Source organism: Rhinolophus sinicus, chromosome 4, assembly GCF_057876585.1.
Source record: "Rhinolophus sinicus isolate RSI-liver-muscle chromosome 4, RSI-T2T, whole genome shotgun sequence".
Taxonomy (NCBI): domain Eukaryota; kingdom Metazoa; phylum Chordata; class Mammalia; order Chiroptera; family Rhinolophidae; genus Rhinolophus; species Rhinolophus sinicus.
In genome coordinates, this window is record NC_142504.1 from 109,026,389 (window position 1) to 109,050,560 (window position 24,172).

Consider the following 24,172-nt stretch of genomic DNA (forward strand, 5'->3'; position numbering starts at 1 on the left):
GGGGCAGGGTGCAGTGCCTCCAAGCAGGGAGCACTCTTCTAAAGGTATTTGGGGCAGGAGCGAGGTGTGTGGAGGCTTAGAGGAGGCAACGCTGAAACGGCACGCTGAGCTTGGAATGGGCTCTCCTTGCCAGGCCAGCAGGGCCCCACAATTTAAGCACGTAAATCTGTTGACTCAGATATGCATCATTAAGGAGTCATGACAGAATCATACATGAGGAAAAACTGCTTCGGTAAAATATTTTGGTCTCCAAAAGGCCCCCATCAATACAAAAATGTTTCTTGAAAATTCCGGCCATTCCAGGGTCACAATGCAGTCAGTCAACTAACATAGGGACACCGTCTCCAGAGGGCTGCTGTGGATAATTTTGGGAGACATCTGGTTTAAGATGGTTGATTACACACTTCATTTCACCTCAGGTCCTTCCTAAAATCACGCAAAAACACAGTAAAGTTTTCTTATTGTTGCTGCTGTTGCATTAAAGTATTAACTAGGAAGATAAAGGTAATCAAAGAAAATATAAATAACTTTTTTTTGGGGGGGTGCTTAAAGTAGATTGGTTATTATGAGTCCTAGAAAGTGGCAAAAGGGGAAGCTGATATTAGTTCATTTAACGTACCCACAGAATGTCACTGAAGGCTGGAGATTTGGTAGACAGTTACCTCAGGAATGGAGAGTGGAACCAAAAACAGACAAATCGAAGCAGTTTGACCGTCAGATACTCTCCCACACTCCACGCCATCAGCATACTGCCCTCCTCCACCAGGAAGGAAGGAAGGCAGGTGACTAGAGGTTGATTCGCTAGAGAGAATAAAACAGAGGGTTACCTTCTGATTGCAATACACCAGACACAGATTAAGGTCAGGTTGCCATAATGAAAAAGGATGAGTAAGTGAAAGTTTAAATTCTGAACTGTGCAGATTCGGAAATCTGGCAGCCATTACCTTGCAGGCAGAGGTAGGATCTGGGCATTCAAAGATAACAGTGTGGGGATATCCCAAAGAAAGAGCCTGGCTAGAGCATCCTCCATTGAACACTTTTTTTTCCCTTCTAAGCAGAGCTTCCAGTAAGCTTTTTTGGAACACCATTCCAAAACAGGAGTAGTACACTGACAAGTATCCACAAGCATGCAAGGAAAATATCCAAAATGAAACAATGACATCAAAGCATTTTCCATGTTAGAGATACTCTTGCCTGCAGCTGTGTGGAGGGGCTGGGAAATACAACCCAGAAGCTGAAAGACTTAATGTGCCACACAACAAACTTGAATGTGAGAGATAGGAGCCTAGAACAAGCCTGTAGGTAAATCCCTCTCATTTTCATTTTGAAGGTCTGTTCCAAGCTGTGTTATTTGCATACAGCTTCTCTGAAATGTCGTCTGTGACTAAGCATCTGCCTGGGTTTCCCAGGGGTGGACAACCAGGTAATAGTTTTCCTTCCTTCTCTGTATCACTTCCCCTCTCCCTTCCCTCTTGATGTCCTGGGATGGCCCTATAATAACCATTAGTGTGTAAGCTTTGCCCAAGGCTCTTTTCCTAGATAACAAGGAATCTTACATCTGGGTCTGGGAATGACTGCACAGAGCAGACCAGTCACCTTCTACGCACTGATCCACGTGGGACCATGGAACAATTGAAAAAAATCTTTTACTGTATTAGGAAATTGATTTTTATTTTACTTTTATTATGGAAAAAATTAAATATGTACAAAAGTAGAGGTAACAGTTTAATGACTCTCAGTATACTCATCAACTAGCTTTGATCATTATCACCTCATACCTTTTCTTGTTTCACCTATACCTCCACCCTCTCTCCCCTCAACTTTAATTACTTTGAAGCAAATTCAAGGTGTCATCTCATTTTATCCACAAATATTTCAGTACATCTCACTAAAGGTAAGGAGCCTTAAAAAATCATAACATAATATCCTTTATCATAACGAAAAGATGATTTTTTCATATCATCAAGTGGTGCTAAAGAACCCAAATTTGCAACATGGCCAGGGGAAGATCCAGCTTAGCATGCTGATTGAAGACCAACCATTTGCTAATGACATTGCTAGGCCCTGGGAAGGCGGGAGTGACTGCGACGTGGTCTCTGGCCTTGGGATTCTAATAGCTCCTGACGCAGTCAGAGAAGCATGGAATCACACATTTCAAAAGTGAGAAGAGCATGAGAAGTAGTGTCCATGGGAAGAGTATTGACCTAAACCATGTGGGTTTAATTGAATTCTTACCATTCATTAACAGTGAGGCAAATCCTTTGACTATTCTACTCTCTCATTTCCTCAGCTGTAAAGCAAGTTTATCCTACTTAAATAGTCATTGAAAACATTAAATAATGTGCATTGAAATGTTTTATAGATTGTCTGGGACTTTTACAATGTAAAGAAAGGGAAACCCAAAGAAGTTAAATGACCTACCCAATGTCACACAGCTATCATCAGATGTCGGTATGACATCCAAGAAGAGAAAATCACCCATAGTGCTTCAATAGTGATAATAATAATGATGATAATGATAATGATAAAAATAATAAGTGCTTATTATGCTATGACATTCTGCCTAAGGCTTCGCCTAAATTATTTTATTTATAACAATACTTTAGTTTGTATATAGAATGTGACTTTTTTCAAATCTCTTTATAATTATAAAAAAGTTATAATTTACTTCAAATGTCTTTAAAATTACTTTGTAATTTTATCTGGAGCTGTTGGAACTCATGAGCATTAATATATTTTAAATGAGAAATAAGAAATTTGGAAACACAGGATATGTGCTTAACTTTCCACGTTAATACGATAAGAAGCGTGAGGATCTTACTTCAAGATCATGAAAATTATGAAACACAATTTCAGTATGAGTCACAGAAACAGGCCAAGGGGTCATGACTCTTCATTAGAAAAGTGTGATGACCAAAGTTCTTCCTTGATGGTGAAGTTTCCCAAAAATTTTTGAAATGGGCTTTCTGTGCTCATGACTAGGCAAACAGGAATTTGTCATGGAGTAAGAGTAGTTTGACATTTGTAACTCTAAGAGATGGTTACAAAGATATGCATACCTGAGTGCTGTGGGAAAGTCTACGACTTTCCTTGAGTAAGTGATATGGATTTATTCCTAACCTTCCACGTTTTAGGGTTTCTCAGGACCTCTTGATGAGACATTAATCTAATACAACATGTAGCTGATTCTGATGAGTCAAAGAGCCACAGAATGCTAAGAAGTCACTGTCATAGAAAAGGTAAATGATTGTACTCAGTACCATCCCCTGCCAGTGTGTGAAAGGAGGGAAGCGCACTTTCATATTAAGGCGACAAGCACATGGGTGCCTATATTGAAACCACCAAGAACATGATTGAAATAGTGTTGGAAGGGTGATAAGAGCAAAGAATACTGAGTAATAATACTTTGGGGAAGATTCACTCCTTTGACTCAGACCTCAGCTAAGCAAGGTCTTCCAAGGGGTAGATTAAATATCTAGAATGAAAAGTCAGGGGGAAAGAAAATACATCACAAGTTCAGACCTGATGGAAATCTGAGATGTTCCGATCTGTGTATGATCTCACTACCCTGTTCCCTTCAATATCTAATACATAGATCATTTAAATTATTTCTTTCCCTGAAGCCAATATTCTTATCAATCCAATGTAATTAATCTATTACCTCGTGTGTGGTTTTTAGCAGCATCTTAAAAAATTTTCTTTTCCATTAAAAGTTTTATTTGTTTCTCTTTGTAGTCAAGTGTCCAATACAAAATTTGGAAAACGGAGGCAAACGAAGTAGACTTGTTACTTTGTGAGTCGTCCTCCTGTGGTCTTAACACTTACCATCTCTTCTTAGCTCTGTGCCTCCTTCCTCTGTGCTTGATACTTGCTCACTGCTTAGAACTCCGGGGGGTCCCAACTCCTATGACGCCTTCACCCATGCCCTGGAGGAGAGGAGACATTTCTATTTCCACAGGCCTACCTCCTCTGTGCCAAGATCAAGGCTTCTGTTTCTTTGATGCTGTCCTGTCCCAGTAGCTGCCCCTGAGGTTCCCCAAGCTCCTAACTCAGAACCCCAACATTCACCTCAAGGGACTCACTCTAACTGCTCCCTGCCCTGGAAGATCAAGTTTTCTATCCTCATAGAGAATGGGGAAGAGAAGGAAGGCCACACTTTGAGGCTATCTCAATAGTGCCAGGGAGGATCCAAATTCGTATACAAGAGGTTGTGTTCAGTTTAGTTCAAAAACATGATGTAGATATCCGCAATGAGCACATACTATACTAGGTGTAAACATGAGATATAGTCTCTGCTCTTAAGAGACTTCCGGGGAAAATATGTAAAATAGAACTTTAGTAGAATTTTCTAAGTACAGCAATAGAGGTAAAAGTGATAGTAATCATTAAAGTGAACAATTCTGAGTACCTACTATGTACCAGATATTATGATAAAGACTTATGTAGAGTCTTGAATTTAATGTGAGTGGAGAGGAAGGCGGGAACTAGATCACAGATGATCTTGGACTCATGTGGACCCATTTAGGACTTGAGCCTGTATTTTATGGGGACTGATTGAAGACTTTGATTATATGGGGACTGATTTAGATTATAAATAGATCAAGCCTATGGCTTAAGGGACAAGACACTAGAGACAGGGAGACTAGGCCAGAGATGATGAACCAGAGCCAGGAGAGTAGTTTTAGAAAAAAAAGAGGCGCTTGCCTCAAAAAATATTTCAAAACTAAAATTAGTGGGACTTGTTAAATGATAGATGTGAAAATGGAAAAAAAAGAAGAGTCAAGGAGGATTCTGCTCTGATTTTGACTTGATGACTCACAGACAGATGGGAAGTAGATGAGGAGAAACAGGGAGAATGGTGGCGAAACGATGTGTCCAATTTCGGACATGTTGAAACTAGAGTGGCCACGGGCAGCCAAGTGGGAATGTCTGTTAGGCGGCTAGGTTTGGCAGTCTCAACATTGGGGGAGAGGTCAAGGCTGGAGACAGAGTGGTATGAGCCTTTTTTGTCTCCTTTCTCTTTTTTTCTCCCCAATCACCCACACATCCATTCCCATATTCCTGTCAATGGATTATGACTAATTAACGGGAAGAACTGAGCAATAATTTCCTCTCCCTCCTCCTCATTTTCACACAAGTCTAAATAAGACTGTGGTGATTTGAAGACAATGTAAATTCTCTGGCCCAATCCTGTGATACAATGCGTCACCATCTTACAATTAATCTAATTTTTCTTTGACATTTCCTCCCTAGAAATCAAAGGATTTCCCCCAGTCATTTTAGATAGGCCCAAAGTTGAAGTCTGTGTGTGAATCGTGTGTATTTTAATAGTAAGTGTTGATTGGTCTCTGGTATTTTATCTACTCTTAATGAAAAATAGATACAGACATCTCCATAAGAGGGTAAATAGAAGTAATTGACATCTAGATTTGGTATGTATTCTATGATTATGTGGTTCTATGTTTACCTTCTAAGTATGTTTTATGAAAGGTAACATTGAAATCTGTTACTTTTACTAGGCATACAGCATTGTCTGAGATGTGCTAAGAATATGTTAGAGAAGAGAAAGGCCAAGACTTGATAAGTCATATAATACTCCATTAATCCATAAATAATCTACTTGGATAATAGAGAGTTGAATGATACATCATCCATTGTGGTTACGATTTCAATGTTATATCATTAGATCCTTGAAGGAAGTGTATGACTGTCAGCATAGAGTTTCACTCGGTGTATAACATGAGTAAACTCGTGATTCACAATGCATACTGAAGCTGCTCTGAAAATGCAATTTCTCTTTACTTGCTTTGGCATGACAAGTTCTAGGCAGGTTATTGGCTTTTTCAAATAGTTGACTCACGGAACTCTGGATATTTGTTCCCATACTTTACCAACCATGGCATTTGTGGTAGGGTTATCACTTGGCAACGAGATAAATACTCTGACTGGGGTGTTACACTCCCTAACAAAGCTTGTTTCATGTGCAAACTTTCTCACACTCATGGCTGGCCCAAGGCAATATCTTAAAATAGGCGAGGTTTGCTTTCTGTTGCCCTGGATTCTGGTCTGCCCCTCCATGTGGCCTAGGCTCACTGTTATTCAGAGTCTTCTCACTCTTTTGTTTAGCCTCTTCACACACCCCGAAACTCCTGTCTTCCTTCCTCCACCCTATCAGAACCCTCTCTGCAGGAACTTACACACATGTATTATTTCTCCAGGGGTCACTACCATGCTATTTTATTGCTAACTGTAGAAGGAGATGTTAATTCTCTGACAAAAATATTTCAATAAGTATACAATAGAGGATGTTTTCGTCAAGGTGACCCCAAATTCACACCACGGAGGTGATCACCTTCTCATATATTCAGTCCTGCTCACAGCAACACCTGCTTAAATTTCTAGAGCAAATCATGCTGTCTAAACACTAAGGCTAATTAGTATTAATGATCTTTATTTAAAAAAAACTGTTTCAATATATTTAACTGAAAGCCATTAATAAAATGAGATTATTACATGGAATTTTATGTCAAAACAAGGCTTCCTTTTTGACCTACAATTATATCATGCTTTGAATAATTTCAGTGGGGATGTTACTGCTGCTGTAGCAGTGATACAGTTCTCTAATCTGTATATTCCCCATCTACCAGTAAATCACCCATGAAGGGTAATTACAGAAGTACCAGTGGTTACTCACTCAAAGTAGAGAGGAGAATAGAAACACATTGCAATGTGCTGAGCATAAGTAAGTCATTTAGCAAACACTTCATGGCACTCAATATGGGCCAAGTGCCTGTTCTAGTCATTGGAGAAGACTGTCATGGTTGTGAAACTCATGGTACTTACCGTTGAGCAGTGAGCTAGACACTGAACAGTTACCTGTACAGGTCATTCCATCCCAGCTGGATAGGTGTTTCAGAAAAAGAGCACGGTGTATGTATGCCATCTCCAAATTAGAATATTCAACTTTATACATAAAATTCTTATGTTGGGTATTATTTCTCCTTTATACGTGATTCACTGCAGTACTACTGGGGAGAAAATAAACACCTCAATGTAGATACTTTGATACCGTATTTCTGACTGCAAAAGAGATGCATGTCTATCATGAAAAATGTGGGAAATTTTTTTAAAGTATAAAGAAAACAATGGCAGATATCTATAAAGTTATCACCCGAAGATAACTCTTTACATTTTGACGTATTTCCTTCAAATCATAATCCTGCACACATTATATATATATATAGTTGAGGTCATACTGCAGAGATAATTTTATATCCCTTTTCCCACTTATGATCATCTCATACACATTTTCCAAGAAGATAAGAAAACGAGAAGGTGAAAGACTTTGTTTCACTATTCTCAGCTCCCATAGACGTGATCTGCCCTACAGCTGTTACGTGTACAAGTTCAGGTAGTTTGAAGGCCCTTAATCTTATTTACTTTATAATGGAAAGAGACACTTTGCAGTAATTGTGTTCTTTCTCCTAGTTGGCCTACTGACTGGGTTACTGGAGTGATCTCCTAGGAGGTGTCTCACCCTTTGGGTTCTTCTTCTTCTTCCAGAATTTCCTGAGTTTTCTTCTTCAAACACCACATTTTACAAGTCACTTCTGTTCTCCAGAGTTTGCAGTAGGCTGCCTTTGATTAGCTCTCAACTCAGTCTGGAATCAGAGGCACCTCTGTAAGATACTGTCCCCTTTCCTCTCTCTCCCTCCCCTATAACACAGACTCTGCTCCAGGCAGACCACAGAGAGCCACTCGATGAAGTTTCCTTCCCACATCCATAATTTTAGTGCCGTTCCCTTTCCATCTTCAGTGTTTTTCATTTATCTCAACCCTTTCCTTGAGGTCCTAACAGCACTTTTATCAATTCTTCCCAGCCTATCCTTTGACACTTCCTGCCGTTGGTGCCACTAAGTTTCGCTCTTAATCATATATTGCCTTTTACAACCTTCCCTAATTGTTTGGTGTGTAAACATCTTCTCTTCCTAGGCTGAGCCCATAAAATTGCTCTAGTCTAGGCAGGAAGGCAATTCTGCACCTGGCCACCAACCATCCCTCTATTATACTAGTGAACACTATGGCGCACTTACTTTGCGAAAGATAATATGCTAAGTACCTCACAGACATTAGCTCATCTATTCTTCGCAAAAGTCTGTGTCATTTAGGAATGCTTTTGGCTGCAAATGACAGAGAACCTACAGTGTGTAACAATGCCTAAACAATACGGACTTATTATTTCTTATCTCATATAACAATTACAAAAAAATTACAAAGTGGGTAGTTTCCACTTTGGCTTAGGAGTTCTCTGATGTCAGCGTTCCGGTTTGGCATCTCTTCAAATCTCAGCCTCAACTACTGTAATGTAGCCTTAGCATCTTCTGGCATCGCATCCTCCAACAACTACAATCAAAGTCAGGAGGGAGCTTCTCTTTGCATCTCTCCCTCTTGTCAGGAAGGAAAAATTTCCCCCAAACATTCCCCAGCAGACTTCTCCCATATCTTATTGACCTAATTGGGTAATACAGCCACCCCCTAGACCAACAACTAGGCCTCCTTCCCCAAGACCGAGAAATCTCTGAATAATACAGTTATGTAGGGTCTCTAGTCCTGCTTCCTGCACAAGAACGCAGGATAGGGTGAGGCCAAAAAGGAACACCCACAGAGCCATAGACAGGGGAGTCATACCGTTATATGCTTGCTAGCAGCTGAGTTGGAGACACAGGAAGCAGGAGCCACACGATCTGCAACCCGCCGTCTGTTTCTCTGCCAACCCACCAACCAGTGTAGCCATGGCTGTTATATCAGTGGCTAATGGCTAACCGGTAACAGCTGATGGCCATCTAGTCACAGCTGATGGCCATCTACTATCCGAGCCAGCACCTTTCCCTGTGAGGTCAAGAGCCTGGAAACTGCTCTCTGGGACTCTGTCCCCACAAATACCTAAACAAAATCAGGGAGGACAGCAGAAATGGATTGCGTTTGCAAAGGCAATAAATAGCACCAGCTGTAAAAGTGAAATGAAAAGAAAGAGGAGAAGCTGTCTTTATAATGTGTTGCAAACACTTTTCAATAAGCTCCAACAATCAGACTATTTTCAGACTCAAATTATATTTCATCATGCGTGTCTTTTATTTATTTTTGTTCCTCAAATTCCTTTGGTTGTATCTAAAAGCCTAGCAATTTTCTCAATCATGTTTTTGACATCACAATTTTCTAATCAACATCTATGATCTGTCCAGAGTTAAAAATCAGCTTAAGGTACACTATGAATTTTCACTGTTTAATAAAAGATAAGATCTATGTTCTAAATAAGGTCAAATGAAAAATGCTTCGGGTGTGGCTGTTGACAGGAGATTAGGGTGGAACCCAGAATTATTTAGGAAATTATAGTTTGAGAAAATGTAAGACATTTTAAAATAGAGGATTTCTAAGAAAGAAAAATAGTGGTTTTCTTTTTCTTTCCATGACCAAAGGGTCCCTTGGGGGTTGTCTAGAATCAAAAGAGAGCAAGGAGTCCATTGTCCTTATGTATTGCAAAGAGCCCACAGGCCATCCCTGTTGAAAGATAGAAGGGATATTGCAGAATTTGGTACTATCTTTGAGCACATATATAGAAGGGGGCACTTGAAACTAGGCTGACAGTCTTTAGCTAATTTCACCAGGCACGTGTAGCTATTGCCAAATTCACAAGTTTCTGAGTGATGTCATTCCTCGAACAAATTTCTTAAATGATGCCTTAGCAAACAAGCATTTTTCTTCTAGTGATGCTGTTCTGAATCACTCAAAGGGTAAGGATTAGAAAGAGAAAAAAAAAATACTCTGTGGGAGGGGCTGAGCTTTATAAAGCCATCATCAACATATCTGAAGTCTAACAACTCTCAGAGGACCATTGCCTGTCAGACAGCACCTCAGAGAATAACAAGGTATTTCAGGGATTTCCACTGCCATTTCAATGAAATATAGTTTCATTGTTTCTCTTTCTTCTATTATAATAATAATGCTGGTATTATTAACATAATGAAAATTAAAGTGTGGGATGTTTTTAGAGGATGAATAAAAATTTAGTGGTGTTTTCTTGTTTACATTTTTGTTTAACTGAAAATACTTTAGTTTAAGATTTGAATTAAATTTATAGCAAGACTTAATCTTGAATCTCAGAAGCCAGCAAATGCCTTTGTAACATTAACCAAACCAAAATGTACACTTAAGCTGGGATGTCAATTTTATCAAACAGGTTAGAATATATATACTCTTTACTAGCTAGTGTTTTGGTACTGAATTTGATGGTTAATTAAGATACATTAATTTAAGCAATTGAAAGCAATCTGTAAATTGTATATAAATATTTTAAAAATTAAAAGATGACTCATTTTTAATCTAAAACCATAAATTCTGGGTTGGGTTAGTTCAATAACAGAATGTATTTATTGAATTTAGTTCAATAATCAGTCAATTTAGTGAAAGGGAAAAATCAACCAAACTTCTTGTTGGACTGACTGAAGTTATAATTTGATAAATAATTTAGTACCTCATAAACTGACAGTTGTTCAGTGTGAAAGTTATCAAATAACAGGAACTGCTTGTAATTTTGTGGGGGAAAATTTCATAATTTCTGGTGGGGAGTTTCCTTGACATTATTGTTTTCTCTTTGTTTTCATTGATTTTGGTGGTCAATTTCAAAACTATTTGAACTGTGTAGTCACAAAAAAAATTGTTTTAAATGCCACAACAAATTCAAGTCTAACACCCAGTGCCAGCGAGCAGAGGGACTATGGCGGTGAGCCTGGTGGCAACTCCCACATTCTTCATCACCTGTGCCAAGTTTCAGTGGCACGTTTGTCAACTTGTGTTGCAGAAACTGCCACAAACACCATGAAACCCAGTCCCACCTATGCTTTCTATCCATTCTCCCCAATGATAATATTAAATATGAATTAGGAGCATAATATTTGGAAGTTAATGAAGTTGTATAACTTACTCTGATATTAAGAAATTCACAGCAGGTGTTACCTGTTCTGGGAGATTATGCTACTTGATGTCACTCTGTGACTTTAATTTTACATTGTCTTAGGCAGAGTCCCACCCAAATGTAAGGCGTGGACTTGTCTGAGGGTGAGGGTCAGGAGACACTCATATATATATATATATGAGTGTATATATATATATATACACACACACACATATATATGTGTGTGTTTATACATATGTATATGAGTGTTTATATATATACATACACACACACAACACACACACACACACACACACACACACACACACACATATGCTTTCAGAGATTTCTGAAACTATAAACTTCTCAAACCTCATTTGAAAGGTTTGTAGAAAAATCCCTAGACTTGGAGTCAGAAGACAGATTCAGTCTAGGCTTTGAAACCACCTAGTTATGTAACCTACATATTCATATTTTCATTTGTATAACAGGAATTACCAGGTTTTACTGGACAAGTAATTATGCAAATTGAACAAAACAAGGAATTTTGTAACTGCAATATAGATATCAGATATTATTTTTTAATGGTAAGTGCAGTTAATTGCACTTTATTTTAAAAATAAAATTTAGACCCTTTTTGATTTTGTCCTTATCTCCTTTTTTTTCTTTGCAAAGTCACCTGAAATCCTAACTTGTCATTAAAAGCCCTGTCTGAGAGTTTGTCTTGACATTTAGTGTCAAGATGACTGACTGTGCAGGTTATTATAAAGAATTAGGTATAGAAGAAGCTTACATTTACTTTTCTGGGTCTGATTTCTTATTTTCATATGGGAATAGACAAATAGTTTACTTATCTTATTAATTCTCAGTTTGCTTCCAAAACATTGAGATAATTTACAAAAAAGATCTACCCAATAAAACTAATTAATTATAAAGACAATTTAAAATCAAAAGGAGAGGGAATAAAATTCTGAGCCACCCAAGTTAATCTAATCTCAATGATGAAGCAAGAGAAAGAAAATAGTATATATTTTTTTTTTCTTAAAAAGCCTTCTAGGAGCATTACAGACTTGCTACCTTCCTCTTTTTATTTTCTTTTTCTAACATTTCTCAAACTAGTAACTTGTCTACATGCTTACACCTAATGGTGAAGTTGAATACCAACAGGTAAGGCAGCGTGGGACATTGGAAAGAGTGGGTTTCTGAAGCAGCCCTAGGCTGGGATCCCTGCACCATTACATACAAACTCTGTGACCTTATGCCAGTTACTTAACCCCTCAGAGCATCAGGGTGCAACCTATACTTACAATGGAGTTAATAGTATCTACCTTATAGAGATGCTGTGACGATTAAAGGAGAAGAAGAGGTGAGGGTTTCAGGGACAAGTTTTACTTAATTTATTATTTTGTCTTGATAAAATACAATTGGGTGCTATTTTAAATGTGAAATTTTGATAAAAATTTTAATCACTTTCTTAAAAAGAATGAACCAAGTGTTCACATAAAACATCCCTGGACTAGGCAGAGAAGTGACTGCTGGCCCTTGTGAGGAAGCCCTGCTGAGTAGGGCATGCCTCATCCTTGGGGCCTCCCCAGCTCCTGCCCAGTTCTGGGAAACCACTGTCACAAGAAGGTTTCTTGTGGAATGATGAGTGTCAGCATCATATATTTATGATATATTTATGTATTTTGGTAATTATAGGGTGTGCTATGAGCCATTATGGAAGCATAATATACGTCAGAAAGATGGTCATTGGCCATTACCAACAGATACCGCCACACACCTGGATGTGTCCAAGCATTTGCCTGCATGGGAAAACTTAGGTCATGGAAGGCATCTCTGTCTTTTATCTTCGGATGGGTGATTGTGTGTGTGTGTGTGTGTGTGTGTGTGTGTGTGTGTGTGTGTGTGTGTTTCACATACCCAGGTTCATCCCTACAGGGTTACCTGGCAGCGGGTTGCAGGAGAAGAAGGGGCCCTTTCTAGCGCTACCAGTAATGAATTTCTCAGCATAGGAATCTCTTTTGTAGCAAGGGTGTGATATGTGTGTGTATGTGGAGGGCTGGGGGCAGATACAGGAGGTAGGACTGTGAAAATCCTAACCTTCAAACAATGAGTCTAAGTCACTTTCGGAAGCAGAGAATTTGAAAGAAGATTGACCATCTCAACTGGGAGCCAACAAGAATATGTGTGCATGTGACACACATTTGAATATGCACGGATTTGCCTGTGTGTGTGGTATGTGTTTGCAGGTACAGCCGAGAGGTTGACAGCATGACCCCAGGGCCATTCACCTGACTCCTTGTCACTTTTCTTATTCTCTCTGTGCAGCAGTTTCTTCCTTTGTAAAAGAGAAATTAGCAATGCTTCCTCATAGGGTTTCAGTGAGGACAAAATGGTTAGTATAGGTAAAATATTTAGAACAGCCTCTCTTGTACAGTAGGAACTCAATAAATACTATTTATTGCTATTATCATTATTATATGGAATTTCACTACTCATCATATAACTGTTCAGTATATCTCAGGATCAGCTACATAATTTGCAGAATCCAGTGCAGCCGGAAAATGCTGAACCCTATGTTTAAAATTATTAAGAATTTCAAGGTGGTGGCAGCAGAGCATTGCACCAAGCGTGGGGCCCATTATGGCTGCACCAGTCACATGCCCATAATGCTGTCCCTGATCTACTTCGGGTTGTTCCATGAAGGAAGGACAGAGAGGAAACCCCTGCCCTATGTAGGGTATGGCCTGTACTACTCTCTGACATCACCCAAAATGTTGCATCATTTTCTAGAGCTGTTCTTTTCTTCCTCACTTTCCTTCTAGATTGAAACAATGGAAGACCTTTATATGGCAAACACAATCTTTGCCCTCAATTTTTTCAAGCATGTGGCAAATACAAGCACCACGCAGAATCTCTTCTTCTCTCCATGGGGCATCTCATCCACCATGGTCATGGTCTACCTGGGTGCCAGAGGCAACACTGCAGACCAGATGGCCAAAGTAAGTTTCTGTTAAAGCTCTAAATTAAGTCTGAATGATTCAATCATCACATGCTATTACAACATAAGTTCCTTAGATTCAGATCTACAAAACTGCCAAACCATGTAAATCCTTAATTGTAGCTAGCAGAAAGCATATCAGAGTTTCTTACACAGTAAAGATGGACGTGATGAATAATGACATCTTACATTTTAATAATAGAATGTGTTTTTTTTTTAAGTATTTTGTATGCGCTGTCTCTTTTGGTTTTAAGACACGTGTCGTTTCATAGGTGGGAAGACTGGCCTTGTGAAGGAAGCACATTTCCCAGGTTTCCTAAGCTTTCCTCACTCCTAGCTCAGGCTCCTTTCATCGCTCAGCTAGCGTGCTGTGTTTGATTCCCATTAAGAATTCCTCCTAATGGTTTTAAGAGAGTGTCATGAAGAAAAAAAAAATATCCCAGAGCTGTGGTCACCACATTGTTGGAGATGCACGGAGAGCAATGTTGACTTCAGAAGGCCTCAGCCATGTTTTCAATCTTGTGAGATCATGTCAACAAAATGGGGCCTGGCATGATGGTCAGTATTCAAAAATCAAGATGGACAGGGTGTAGGGTAGCTGGCTTCCTTCCTTGGTGAATGGACACTAACTCAGTCAGGAGACCCTTTCACTGAGTCTGGGGCCTTGAAAATACATTGAACTACTTCAACTACACACTGCAGGATTCCTATGGGATGAATTTGACACTTTTAAAATTCACATGATCCTGCTATCTCCTACATCAGTGACCCAGACCAGGTCATCCTATAATTAAAATTCTTTCATTCACACATGTACACAACCATTAAAATTGAAGGCTTTATGTATAGGCTCTGGTTTCTCACAGGCACGTATTGTGCTTTCAGTCACACCAAAATGCCACTGGCTACTTTCAGGTTTCCCATGAGAATTGTACCTGAGTATATACATATCCTTCCCAGGTACATGGTGACCCATTTAAGATGGGCCTTGTTAGAAGTGGTTCACACAGAGAGTGTTGGCCAATCTCCTTGCAGGAGGAGAAGGGATGGCTGTATCACTCCTTGTGTTTGTGGCAGTTTAAACACCAAGACTTACAACAAAACTCAGTTGCTCAACTCTAATACCAGCAATATTTTGCAACACTCCTTCCCCTTTATTTTCTTTGCCTTGAAAAAATAAAGACGGTGAACTGCATTGCAAACTTCAGAAAACATCAGGGTAAGGAAATTATATTTAGCCATCAGAGCAATATAGTTTGAGGGCAAATGCTAAATGAAGTAAGTACTCTGGGTCATTAAAATTTTTTTGAAAAATTGATTTTGCTACCAAAGGAAATTTAGCTTATTGGTCACTCTGGACACAATACAGCTTTTCTGTATCTGGAAGGTTCTTGAGCACGTGGGACCATGCAAAGATTTTATATCGTCTTCTTGTAACTCTGCTGTATGTATAGATTTTAAAACTCAAAGGCAAACGTGGTTAATTCCCTACCAAAAAGAAAGAGGATGCGCTCTGTATCTTGGAGGAAGAAGCATGGAAGTTGGGGACAGAACAATCTGTTTGAGTGGTGGCTTTGCCACTCTTTACAAGGTGTGTGAGTGAAGGCATTTAAGCTCCCTGAGCCTAGGGACTAAGGACTTGTGCGTAGATTAGTATAAATACTTCATACTGATTCCTATGAAGGGAATTTTGGTTAACTGACACTTACATATTACATAAAAAGAGTGTCTATGTGTATAGCCCATACAGGGAACTAGATTCAGGACTCTCAGAGGTACTTGACAGCCATTGGTTTAAAAGTGAAATAATTTAGCAGGAAAATGTAACCATTCCCTTTAACTCCAACTGAAGGTGCTACAGTTTAACCAAATTGGAGTCCATGAAGTCACCCCAGCGACCCCAGAGAACGTCACCGGTTGTGAACTCATGCAGCAGGTCCAGGTCACTTATCCTGATGCCATTTTGCAGGTATCTGACTCATTCATTCATATTTCTTTTGTATTTTATTTCTAGAATCTTTGTGTCTTAAAGTCACAACATTAGACTGAGAAGAAACCCAATACAACGTCCCCCTTCACAGAAGGAAAACGAAGACTCAGAGTCCTTAAATAAATATTCTGTGATCCCACCAATAAGAAAGGACAGAGCCAGGATAGAATCCAGACTTCCTGACTTCTAAGCCAAGGCTCTTTCTAAATTCTGTCATACCACCCTGCCACTAGTTGGGTTTGTGCAGTTTATTCTAAAACCACGGTAGAGACTCCTAGAGTACACATGCCTGGATGCAGATTTTCAGAGGGCAGAGGGTAAGGTGTGATAATGGAGGAGAATGAGGAATGGAGCAGGTCAGGCTTGATGACTTCACGAGAGGCCACTAATCTTCAGATATCCCTTCCCTATTTTCTACCTCTCCATTTATTGCCTGTCTGTCTGTCTGTCTGTCTGTCTATCTGTCTATCTATCTATCCCTCTAACATCTATCTGTATATTTATCTCAGGTAGTAGTATCTTTTCTCAGTACTCCATTGCTTAGACACCAGCTATCCAGCTAAATTATAGGCACTGGACATAGATGTGTTGCTGTTGGTAACCAACTTCCTTACACTCTTGAGTTAGGTTATGGAGACATAGCGCCCATAGCTTTCTTCTTGGGAACAATGATACTTCGTCTGCCCATTACCCAGGGAATTATGGGCAAGAGGAGGTGGAGAGGGCTCATTCAATATGGAGATCCAGCCAGGTCTCCTGAAACACCTGGAAATCATTTGCAGGGCTCTTTCCTCTGTTGTGACGGAACTCCATGTTTGTCATCGCGTTTGCAAACTTTAGGTTGTAGTTTGGAATTCCCCTTCACTTTCATGCTTTTTCTAAAACCTAGATTTTCCCCTGTTTAGACTATGCCTTAATTATAAAATGGGTACTTTTAGAAGTTATTTGAACTTCTTTTTTATTTGAACTTTTAAAAGAACATTTGTAAGGTAACATTTTAATGTAATAAATTCCTTAAAGACCTTAAAGTTTAGGGAACTATAAAAGGAGTCTCACTTTCTTCTAGGATGTTGGTTACTTCATGGTTAAGTCCAATCTATAGGCAAAATATGAAACAAGTAAAACATTATCTTATTACTTTTAAAACGCATCCATATCAAAAGTATTTCCTCAGAGATTCTTCTAAAGTACCAGGAAAAATACACATTAATACAGCATTTTGTTGTTATATTGAAAAAAAAAAATATCATTGCTTAAGAAATGTCTTGTCTAGTAGTCCTGAGTTGTATGGAGAATCCCTTCTTCCTGTTTAAGGCACAAGCTGAAGATACAATCCATTCATCCTTCCGTTCTCTCATCTCTGCAATCAACGAGTCCACAGGGGATTATGTATTGGAAAGTGCCAATAAGCTGTTTGGAGAGAAGTCTGCGAGATTCAAGGAAGTAAGAAAAAAACCTGTGATTGAAATGGCGGGGCCCTGAACCTGCAGTGAGGTCACTTTCAAGGCTTTTCCCTGTGATTCAGACAGTGAGAGTTAGACTTGCACACGGCTCCCTACGGCTCCCTAACGCCATTGGTCACAGCAGCTATCCCTTATGCTCCCTCTGTCCTGCTGCAAAAGTCCCACTCGCAGTGCAGTAAGTCAGGAGGGACATAACTGACTTTCAGAGTCACTATCCCCCGAACCCCACCTCCCTCTTATTCAGAGTCTATAATGTGAAGAATGCAGGAGGGCAAATAGAATTGGGGCTGGTGTATGGGGGAAGGGACTCCACAGAGCACTTATAATCTATATCTTTTCCTCTTTCAGCCCCTACCCCATTGCCAACCTCCACCCCTACCCCAAACTCAGGCTCCCAGTCTTGACAGAAAGCCTGTAATTCAAAATTATACCAAGGCTTGTTCAGTATATATTCTATGTAACGCCCTGCATTTTTCTTGCTTTAAAGGAATACATACGACTCTCTAAGAAATATTACTCTACAGAACCCCAGGCAGTCGACTTCCTAGAATGTCCAGAAGGAGCCAGAAAAAAGATTAATTTCTGGGTCAATACTCAAACCAAAGGTAAAACCAAGGAAATATTTTCTGTTCTTCTTTCACTTAGAAAACTCTGATCTATTTTGAAAAATCATCCTTCAATATAGCTCGTAATCCCTGAAAATTCATCCAGCCTTAGTTATTTTGGTTAATGCGACCTTATTGTTTAGCTGAGTGGTATTTTAAGTGAGAAAAAAGAATTGAGGTCTGCTAATAAAAGACACATGTTCAGTACTCAAATAATCTGTTTTGGGATCTTATGTTAGAATAGAATAGAAAACAGATGTTTTCCAACACAGGAAATATCAGTATTGAAATAATTGTGACACTACATCACTGTGGACAAAAACGAAGAAAAAAGGCTTGATTGTAAACAAAACAGAATCCTGCCTTTGCCACCATAGAGCTAAGCAGTAGAGGGAGGCATGCGATCAAATTGCAATTGCTGTAACGTGGTACTAGTGTTTTTATGGGGGAAGTACAGGCTCCATATGGGACCACACAGGTAGGAAAGGCACCTGCCTCCAATGCCCAGATGAGAGGAAGCTTTCTGGAATAAGAGATGTTTACATTGTGATTAGGAGAATGGGCTGTAGCTGGCCAGGCAAGCTATAGAATGGTACCTTGGGAGAGAGTTCCAGACAGAGTGCACAGATGTATAACTATGCAGGGGTGAGAGACCTTGGCCCTCTAGGGAAATGAATGGCGTTTGGTTTGACTGGAGTGTACAGCGCTGAAGGGAGGAGATGAAACTAAAGAGATGAAGTAATACACTTCTTACGCTATTCCCACACAAATAACTTCAGTGACCTTCTACTGTCCTCAGAAGATCTTACTCTACCTTGACTTTTGAGTTCTCCATAGTCCAGCAGACTGTACTTGACTCCTGCTGGAGCCCGAGCTCCTGTAAACACAACATACTGGCTGCTACCCCCATACTCCTAATGCATACCTCAACTTCAGAATTTCACTTCAGTGGCAACCAAAATCTTACCCTTTCCTGGAGGTATCTCCCAACAGCGTCTTGATCTCTCCCTCTTGTCAACTCTTCTAGGCCTTTGTTAGCTTCATGACTTATGTTGATATTCAACATGTAGGGCCTTGATTTTCGTTTTTGAACTGATTTCATTTTGTTTGCTTGGATGTCTCACCTGGACTATAATTATTTAAGAGGAGGACCAGCATGTCACACTTCTCCTGTGTCTCCACAAAAATTAGCACAGTCTTTTGCTGACAAACTGGCTCATCCAAGATCCCACTACTAGTTAGTGGTGAAGCTGGAGTTCCCTCTTCTTATCCATAGTCTAACTCTAGATTTCTTCATTTGGATGTTTAAAGAATTTGATAACTTAAGGGCAAAAAAAAAAAAAAAAAAGGATTTTCTTAACTTCTGTGCTTTAAACATTGTTTTAAGCCACAGTTTGGTGTCTTGGTTTCTTATCTACCATAATGGACTAAGTTCTAAGAATTTGAGTTCTATAGAACATAGAATCTAAGAATCTATAGAATCTAAGAACTAAGTTCTACAGAACTTAAAGAAAAATTCATTTCTCTGAAAATAGTTGATCTGCTTTAGTTTTTCATTTCCATTATGGATTTCAAAATCACTGTTCTAAAACACTGACAGACTACTGACACAAGGAAGTAGGAAAAGTAATGATTGAGAGAAGTGAAAGTAAAAAAAGAAGCGCAAAATTAGAGACACACGAGAGTTCTGCTTTTTGAGACCAACATGAAGTTTCTTTTTAAGCATTGTATTGAATGTCTGTAAATCAATCAATTGTATTGCCAAAATGCCAAGTAGTCATTTGAGCTGTTTGTTTTACCAAATTTTATAATAATTTGAGAGAATTTTCTGTTTTATTTGTTATGAACAAACACTAGTTTTGTCATGTGCGTCACAAAGTCAAATAAAGCATTAGTAGATTTTAATAGTAACCAAGAATTTTAATTGCCTGGGGATATACTGAGTAGAGATATTGAATGGATATGTTAAAGTTGGTCATATTACAGTGACCTTTTTCTTAGTCCATTTTCTGTCAGTAGGATTGGAAGGTGGCAGACTGTGGAGGCAGAATCCTGATTAGCTTACCAAGACTGTCGCTTTGGGAAGATTGCTAACCTCTCTCATCATGGTGTCTTTCTGTGCAAAATGACACTAATATTCACCTAATAATGTAGTTGTAAGGATTAAATAAAATAATTCGTTTAGTGGTTGAAATATTGCAGAGCATGTATTCATCATAAGTGGGCTGTTTCTTAAATCAACTTAAAAAAAAACACCTATCACACGGGATATTATCATTTTCTGAGAACATTCTGTGGCTCACTCTTTTACTCCCTTCTCTGTATTACTGTGTACTTTGTATTATTTAGCTCTATTGCAGAACTTACCACACATTTTTCACAACTGATTTTGAATGTCTCTTCCAATATTCTCAGCCCCAGCAGGACACTTCTTCCTTGCTCACCTCATGAATATGTACTACTCCTAGTGTAGATCTAGCCCAAACTCCTTAAAAAAAAAAATGTTTTTGAATAAATCAATGGGTCAGACCCATAGACTATCTAGACCAGATCTAGAAGGAACATACGTGCCATACTGTGGAAAGGCACTATTATCTTTTTTCTATTTCACACCCGTCTGAATTAAATAACTTTATATAACCATAAAACTGAGAAAACAATGTAAAAGGAAGTGAAAATCTCCACTGCAAATTTGATGGTAAATCTAAATTTTAAATGCATTACTTTTGATTTTCTCTTGGACTTTGAAAATCTTTTGAGAAATCTGGTCTGAGTTTTACTTATTCTTTAAATAAATCAGGAGAAAAACTTGAATTTGAACATCTCTGGATAATTTGACAAATATGGCTGCTGAGTTTGATGGTGACTTAAAAGATTCAAGAAATTATAGTAACATTACAGTTCTTGATCATGAAACTTAAACATATGTCACGTTTTTTTTGTAGGCAAAATTCCAAACTTGTTACCTGAAGGTTCTGTAGATCCAGAGACCAGGATGGTCTTGGTGAATGCTGTCTACTTCAAAGGAAATTGGAAAACTCCATTTGAGAAGAAATTAAATGGGCTTTATCCTTTCCGTGTGAACGCGGTATGACTTTCTTAACATGTGTTTTAGGGCCTTAAACAAGACAGAGAAATAAAAATAGAGACAATTTGTTAATGCTACTATGTGATATGATAGTTATAAGTTATGGACTTCAGACAGTTGATTGACTCAAGCTACTGAATAATTTTATGAGAGGTCATATGAATAGTTGTGAAAGACCATGGGCTTTATACTTACGCAAACCTGGACTCAAATGTAAGCTCTACTTACCAGATATGACCTTATTTACGTCCATGCATTCCATTTTTTGGTCTATAAAACTGGAATAATAATAATATCCAACTCAAAATGTGGTTGTCAGGATTCAATGAGATTTAGCAGAGTTCTTGGCCCACGGTAGGTACTAACAAAGTTTTTAGTATTACTGTTGATCTTATTAATCATGGGTATAATATAAAAAAAAAAAGATAATAGGATCAGAGTCATTGTAAGTGTATGCAAATAATTTATTTGTTTACATCAAAACATATTTCTTAAACACGAAGCCAGAACCCATTCTCTTTTAAGTCTAACTACAAATCTCGACATCTCAGCATCAACCTTTATATTTTACTCTTCAATCATTTTAGACTCAGCGTAAACCTGTACAGATGATGTACTTGCATGAAAAGCTGAACATTGGCTACATAGAAGACCTAAAGACTCAGATCCTAGAATTGCCATATGTTGAAGATGTCAGCATGTTCTTGTTGCTTCCAGATGAAATTGCTAATGTGTCTACTGGCTTGGAGTTGGTAAGCCATTTCAACTTCAATTGTTTTAGACTTCTGGGGCTAAACTTACCTTTTATGACGAACATGTCTATAATTTAGGAAACGGTGTGCCATTTTTCACAGAAACGTGTGAATTGCTTGATAGTAAATGTCGCATGTCTCAAACTTTTGTTCAAAGCCTTACACACATGTCATACATGCTACCTTCTTGCAAAAACTTTACCAGTCGATTAATTTTTTATGTCACTCATATGTAGTAAAATTAAAGTCCCTGATTGTTTTCTTTACATATTTCTTTGGGGGAGGGGACATCATACTTCTACTCAATTACGAGAAATATTTTTAACAGCACAGAGGTCTTTTGTAGTTTTGCACCTATCATGCCATGAATTCCTAGGGAATGGGTGCCCGCAGCTCAGGCTCTTTTCCATTGGTTCTCACAAAATGTGAGTCTCTGAGTGGGGCAGGCTGGTGCTTCAGTTGAACCCAGGTACCTTGTTCTTTGGCTCCCTTCTTTTTTGACCATTTTCTGTCACACATTTCAGGAAGCTGTCTTGGCTCTTATAGTGCTTAATGTGTTGAATTACCTACATTAATTCTCTAGGCAAGAATCTTACCCTTACCTTGTTGGTTTAAAACCATGCCAACTACATGCTGGGTGACACTGTGGACTCTTCCGGGCTCGCCATGGTGACGTTTGTGGGGCATTCCCTTTTGAACGGTGCCCATTCCCTCGATGTTTACAGTATTACCTTTCTTGTAGATTTGCATGTGTGTGGCTACAGGAACACCTGGTTTTCTAAAAGGTTTAGAGTCCTCTCCTTTTTCTCCTTGTGTTGGTCATTTTGGCAAATTACTGAAAGATGGCGGTTCTGGATGAAAAGCTAAAATCACTGATTTTTTAACATTAGACTTTGAAGTTGTTTTCCTTCTTTTCTAAGCACTCACTGCTTAAAAAAATTTTTTTTATTTGTAGCTGGAAAGTGAAATAACTTATGACAAACTCAACAAGTGGATCAGCAAAGACACAATGGCTGAAGATGACGTTGAGGTGTACCTGCCCCGGTTCAAATTAGAAGAGCATTACGAACTCAAATCCATTCTGAGACACATGGGAATGACTGAGGCCTTCAACATTGGCCAGGCCAATTTCTTAGGCATGTCGGAAGGGAATGACCTGTATCTATCTGAAGTGTTTCATCAGGCCACTGTAGACGTCAATGAGAAGGGCACTGAAGCGACGGCTGGCACTGGGGCCACCATGTCAGGGAGAACCGGCCATGGAGGCCCCCAGTTTGTGGCAGATCATCCTTTCCTCTTCTTCATAATGCACAAAACAACCAAGACCATCTTATTTTTTGGTAGATTTGCCTCACCCTAAAACTGAAAGTTTCTGATCTGTACAGGATTTTGTAGCATGAGGTATAAGCCTCACAATTGCTGTAAGTACCAAAAATTTAGGGACTTTATCTATGTATTTCTGTTTTCCTGAACAACTTCTGCTCCACACTAAATGTAAATGCAGAAATAACTAGACAACTGTCAATCATAAGATTACAACCCTATTAATTGTTTGGTCTCTTGAAAGGGGGTGATGTCCCATTTAGTTTTTCCTTACTCTTAGTGTATTTTATAGCATTAACTTTTCCTTTATTATTTATTATTTTATATAATGTTTTTTATTATTGTTCACTGTCTATTTAATGTAGCTGATACAGTTCAGTTACAGAAACAGGGGATCACTATGTTTCTTTCTAAGGAAATGCATTTTTTGTTTTTATGATGAAGGATGACGAGGTGTCCTATGCCCTTCTATTATAAAAACCTAGAAGAAAGCATTGAATAACAGGCAAATATATGTTATGGGCATTTGTAGCATTATGTATCACATAGATATGTCTGTAACTTATGTAAACTTGCAAATATATAATAAATAAACATGTTTCCACACAACCATTTTTTTGTTGTCATTCCATGAGGTCATCAGATCCTAAGACTTCTTATATCTTGATTCCCCCAAATTAGGCATCATGGCTCATTTATGGGAACCAAGGAAAAGTAGAATAAAGGAACCAAGGGGATAACTACCCCTCTTGCAAGGAGCGGGTGGGATAGGATTGTGTGAAAAATTGTTCAGGGCTGCCTTCTAGCAGCAAAAGGCATCACAAGTCTGGGTCAGAGTCCCTGGGGGATACCAGTGTTTACATCTCAAGGACATCAGAAACAAATACCAAATCCAGTGGTCTGGACACAGACTCAAGGTCATAGTCATTGATCTGAGAGTTTAGAGGAGTGGAGATGGACTGGAGGGGACAAAAAGGATGGCTTCTTTTAGGGGTG

General features: G+C 38.8%; 1 protein-coding gene and 1 long non-coding RNA gene across 21 annotated transcripts in view; one reads left to right on the plus strand and one right to left on the minus strand.

The window, feature by feature from the left end:
- Positions 1-24,172, minus strand: part of LOC109446190 (uncharacterized) — a 66,473-nt gene that overhangs the window by 18,481 nt on the left and 23,820 nt on the right. For 7 of the 19 annotated variants that reach the window (XR_016021203.1, XR_016021205.1, XR_016021198.1 and 4 more), the window contains 5 exons: positions 20,980-21,131; positions 20,381-20,501; positions 7,538-7,661; positions 3,826-7,025; positions 620-801 (listed from right to left, as the gene is read on the minus strand). This is a non-coding gene — a long non-coding RNA (uncharacterized LOC109446190). Of the gene's footprint in view, positions 1-619; positions 802-3,825; positions 7,029-7,537; positions 7,662-20,380; positions 20,502-20,979; positions 21,132-24,172 lie in introns of all 19 variants that reach the window. The other 12 variants (XR_016021200.1, XR_016021190.1, XR_016021199.1 and 9 more) reach the window with 10 other exon arrangements.
- On the plus strand, positions 9,810-23,785 carry SERPINB2 (serpin family B member 2). 2 transcript variants are annotated; one of them, XM_019729329.3, is made up of 8 exons: positions 9,810-9,926; positions 13,780-13,956; positions 15,808-15,924; positions 17,260-17,388; positions 17,896-18,013; positions 20,959-21,101; positions 21,689-21,853; positions 22,809-23,785. In XM_019729329.3, the coding sequence occupies exons 2-8, from the start codon at positions 13,789-13,791 to the stop codon at positions 23,211-23,213; spliced, it is 1,245 nt and encodes a 414-aa protein (XP_019584888.2). In that variant the 5' UTR covers positions 9,810-9,926; positions 13,780-13,788; the 3' UTR covers positions 23,214-23,785. The 2 variants fall into 2 exon arrangements, with proteins under 2 accessions (XP_019584888.2, XP_074195968.1); XM_074339867.2 differs by lacking the exon at positions 9,810-9,926 and having other exon boundaries at positions 13,020-13,956.